At 39.0% G+C, this 5191-nt stretch overlaps 1 protein-coding gene across 1 annotated transcript; it reads left to right on the top strand.

Annotated features, from left to right (window-relative positions):
- Window positions 1-2591: 2591 nt before the first annotated feature.
- Window positions 2592-3468, top strand: SARC_11739 (hypothetical protein; the record flags this gene model as incomplete). The annotated part of the gene is made up of 2 exons (XM_014294170.1): window positions 2592-2955; window positions 3053-3468. 2 exons carry the CDS (start codon window positions 2592-2594, stop codon window positions 3466-3468), a joined length of 780 nt encoding a protein of 259 aa, XP_014149645.1.
- Between the last annotated feature and the right edge of the window lie 1723 nt (window positions 3469-5191).

Genomic DNA, 5191 nt, shown 5'->3' on the forward strand with positions numbered 1-5191 from the left:
TTTTCATAAACAATATCGATATGTCAATACATAAAAACTTGGATGACAAAGTTGCCTTCTTTTAGAGTGCACAATAACAAACTCAACTCTGGACCTTTTGTGCGAGTATTGGTGTATGACCAGTAATTTGAACTCTTATGTATGTATCTAGGTAAATGCATCATTTGTAGTTCTCTTCTAATGCACAGAGAAGTACAATTTATTTGTAAATAGTGTGCGAGATGGATGGAACTGTAGCAGGCAGTCGGTATTTAGACGTACTTCCAATTTGTCAATTGATTTGAAGGCAACAGTTCAAACGTCGGCTATGCAATACATTGAATACATTTTTATTTTTAATATATTTGTAATAGAAGCTGATATACACACAAATGATTTTAATATTTGCTGGAAATCTTCATAAATTATTAGGTTATTTTTCCACGTCAGTTAGCGACATGGCGTAGCCAACACGGTGTTTTTTTAGTGTTTTTTAAAAAAGTTAAGGATTTCATCATACAACGTTGTATTTATACAGAGCTTTGGCCCTCGGCACTCTCTGTATCAAACCTTGTAGAAACTGTACCAGGCATTGCTGACTGCTGACTCTTCATTATTCCCGTACGAAAACCAGTAGTACCTACAATAGTCTGTGGCGCGGAATTTGCTACACAGGCAGCCGGTAAAGTTATCATATTCTTGTATGGACCACGATGTAAGGTAGTCAGATAAGTCAAAACGTGGAACACGATTCCCCAACCTAATACAACGAGCAAGTTTTGATACGGCTCTAATAACTCCAAACTGTATAGTACAATCACTTCCGAGGTCGACAGACAGATTGTTGGCGTACAGGTTGCTACTGCCTCGGAGTTCGTCCCAAAGTAACCACCACCTTGTACAAGGCTACCTCTAAATTAGGTTAGTGCCATACCGTTGAATGCGAATAGAGTATAGTTCAAGTGCGCAAGAACGCGCATCACGACGTTCATCTCATCAAGCAGAATCAAGTATTCTGTGAGTAGCATCTGCGTCAAAAATACGATCGGGGTAATCAGAGAAGTAATCCGTCCGTGGTTGCAAGCCACAGCTATGAATGTCCCTACCCCGTATGATGCGTATCTTTACGGTGCAGTCCATTGACAAGAATATCCCCTTCGATAATTCCTTGCATCTTTCCAGCCAGCGTATTCAGAAGAGTTGTCTTTCCCGCTCCAGAACTACCCATCAATGCAATCATTTCCCCATGATCCACTCTTGCACTGATATTTTGCAGTATGTTTTTGCTTCCATCAGACGTTGAAACTGATACGTTTTTCCAGCTTAGACAGGGATGAATAGCAGTGCTTACCCCGACCATGATTGTTTCTGGTACCTTGCAGTTCGCGTATACGCAAGCTAGTGACCTAACCTGTGAGATGATGATTAGTGATTACTTCTGTGCATGCGAATGGCTTCTGGTTTCATCACAATGAGTTTAAAATGCGGGGCTAATGTACAATGTTCTCTTTAACTGCGATTTAGTTCTGAGAGTTCTTGATGTTTATATGTATATGTCCTTGTTCCTCGCTTTTGACTTGCAAATGAGTGCCATATAAATCTCCCGCCGAACTTTAAACCGGTGACAATTATGTAGTAAGAGACTATCGCAGTTGCGAAACCTAGGTGTACACACAATATGATCATGTGCCAGAGTAAAACCTGCTACCACACAGTCAGTCACACACAGCATCACAAATATATAGTTACATATCGGGCGACTGCGCTTATCTGAGTCAAGGGCCAGTCTTAATTGTTTTGTCACATTTTATTGCAATAGTGGGTGGGCTAAACCCTACATAGCACTGTGATTGTTATATGTAGCAGGCGGCTATAGCAGTCAGCAGATCTCAGCGGAATGCCGGGTTCGAGCCAGCGACCAATAGATTTCCAATATACTACGCTAATATAGTAATAAGTAGTATTTCGGAAATCAGTTCTTGAGGCGGTATGAAAACTGAAATGTACTCAGAGTCTCAGATGCTGAGATGATAAGATGAAATTCTGAATCAATGAATAAAAAACAAAAACAAACTGTTTTTATTCCTTTTTTCATCTTTTTTTTGTAGTTTTTTTCTTTGGTTTTTTTAAAACAAAAATACTTCTTTTGTTTATTTTATTTTTTTCAACCCCTATTTACATTCTTTATTTTTTATTCAACAATATTATTATATCGGTTGACGACCACGGTCATACTCCGCGATGGTGTAATGACAATTCGTTGGATCCGATTGGCTGTACTACTTTTTCATTACATAACTTTGCAACTACCTTAACAAATTGATTCAAATTGCAAAGGTGTTTTGACTCCAAGAATGTATTTTTCAGCTTTCATCAGTTCATAAGTCATACAATAGGTAGTACAAATGTCGCGTTTTGTACAACCCTGTTTGACCTTTTGAAATCCTTGAAATTCCATTGGCGTAAATCTCGCGCAAAAAATACCACTTTTCGCAAAGGTCGTATGCACATTTAACACCGTGTGAAGCTGCAAGATAGTAAAAACAACCCAAAAAAAAAACACGCTATGTGCTTTTACTGTTCATAAGTATAGCATACTAGTTCACATAAAGATGGTGCAGGCTAAGGTTATGGCAGAATATGTCAAGAATATGATACGCTTTTTGGAGTATTGGAGGCCAGAAAAAAACTGGAACGAAGAGTATCCAGACACGCAAATGATACCATATTCTGAGTTAATAGACATCTTGCCATCAGATGTTTGTGACTACTTCAATAAGTTGGCCTATGGGACGGAAGATCCAGGACCAGAAGAATTCTCTACACAACGTAGGAAAGCTAGCTTAGAGTTTTTGATATCTAAGTATATGCCACGTAAACGCTTGGAGTGGGATCCAGTGGAAATGAAAGGGAATCCAACTCGTTCTGGAGAGGTAAATGACTTGCTCAAAGCGATCGAACGTTTTGAGACAAGAGGTGAAGGAAAAGCGGACTTATCCAAACGACCTTTAGAGTTCAATGAAATTATGTCTATTCTAACTATCAACCTCGAAACTACTGCTTTCCAGAATAGCGGGCTACATGGTTTATGATGCGACGAATATCACATACATTAATCTAAAATACAACGAAAACCATCCTGATGAGGTTTTTCTTGAGATAACTAGGAGCAAAAACATTGCTAAGAAATCTCAGGTGAGTAGACAAGTTGTGCTTGGATCTCTAGACCCATATCTTTGTGCACTATCAGCACTCACCGCACATATCATTGATCGACTTCGTGGTCGCTCAACATTTAGCAACTTAGATCTCGGATATATGTTCACATCCACTGGATCGACTGGGCGAGACGAGAAATTAAGAACCGATGTGTCACGCAGTAAAATCAAAAATATTATCTCTGCCAAAGGAGAGATAAGTAAACTTGGTACGCATAGTATGCGTGAATGTGTAATAAGCCGGGCATCCACATTAGACTCTATGTTATAAACGTACTCTTAAGCAATTCGTAAATTATAAACGTACTCTTAATAGTACGAGGAACTTAAGTTTCCTAAATGTACTCTTAATAGTACGAGGAACTTAAGTCTCCTAAATGTGCTCATAATAGCACGAGGAACTTAAGTTTCCTAAATGTACTCTTAATAGTACGAGGAACTTAAGTCTCCTAAATGTGCTCTTAATAGCACGAGGAACTTAAGTTTCCTAAAATGGTTTTTAATGGTTATATTAATTAAACCTTTTCCATTTAACATATCAGATATTTGGATGAGGCCATTAAAAGGCCTCAGTAAAATACCAAACGTAAAAGAGTTGGTCTAGTTCTATTAATAGAGCTTTATTTACTTTCCAATTTTATTTATATCTGAATACTTCGGTAGCGAGATGGCTCAACCGAATATAGGTTTCTGGGGACTGTTAACGTTACCTAGTTGATCCACCGATCAGCCAACCAGGTGTGCCAGTCTGATGAAGGCTAAGTCAGTAATTCTTGATAGTGGCAAGTTATTGGTTAAGACAATAACTAAGGACATCAAGAGTATTTTTCTTTTTTTACATTTCTTTTTTCTAAAGATAGGATTTTATGAGTCTCTCGGATTCGCCAAAATGAAACATATCATAGTTTCTAATAGAGCGACAACGAAACAATATATAAAATCCCTTCGGCGGAAACAGTACTGAGAGGATTATATGTAGGCAATGTCTCAGCATCCCTCAGAGTATTGCTGTTTTCACGAGGCATACCTAACTTTACTAAAAGTCTCATTTCGTTTATTTACTTTGATATTTTCACGATACTTAGAATTTACCTACGCGATTATTTACTCCCAGGCGTTAATATCGACTTAATAGACCTAATCTTACACACTTTAAAGTTAGCAAAGGTATTAATTACTTAGACTACTAAAGCGTCAAGGTAGATTAACTACCACAAATATTTTCTTGTACAAGCTAGTCCTTAAGAGATCAGCTAGCAATCATAAGTTAAGATTATGACCAAGAAAGACGATACTCCTTCTAAGAAGCGTAGAGCTGAAAAGAAGAAGATGGAGAAAGAAACCGCTGCCGCTGCTGATGCGTTTAATCGCACTGTAGTCGAAGCACTTGCCTCCGACAAAAATAGTCACCAGGATAATGCTTCAGATAAGGATGTAGCCACTCCGATTAAGGAGACTACTCCCACTGACAGAGCCCGAGGGCCAACAATTGCCTCAACTTCAAAGCTTTCATTTACGAAGCCAAGAAGTGAGACAGGGGACACGTCTCAAGACGCCCCAACCCATTCTTCTGACGAAACTCAGAAAGAAAAGTTACCAATTACAAGGGAGTCCCCAATTATAGGGGACAAGGACAAATCTCAGAAGGAACCTATAATGGAACTAGAAGAGGAGGCAAGCTCAAGTGGCAAACCCGAATCTACGTCCGAGACTACTAAGCTAACGCGCATAAAGAGGCTAATTACTGAAAACACTGATCTTAAGAATCAGTTAACTACCCTTATGAAAGACTTGAATGTTGAACATGTGGATCGATTGTATAGATCAGGAAAACATACACAGCACTTACGCGAGCATGTTTCTCCCGGCATTACTGAAGCCCTACCGAAGTGGACAGAACGTCGACAGGCAATTCCGCCCGAAGAACGTAAAGACTCAAGCGCTACATCTTAGGCATATGAGCCAGAAGTGCTCAGTGTAGAAATACGGCCTCC

The sequence above is a fragment of the Sphaeroforma arctica genome, assembly GCF_001186125.1.
Source record: "Sphaeroforma arctica JP610 unplaced genomic scaffold supercont1.1850, whole genome shotgun sequence".
NCBI lineage: Eukaryota > Ichthyosporea > Ichthyophonida > Sphaeroforma > Sphaeroforma arctica.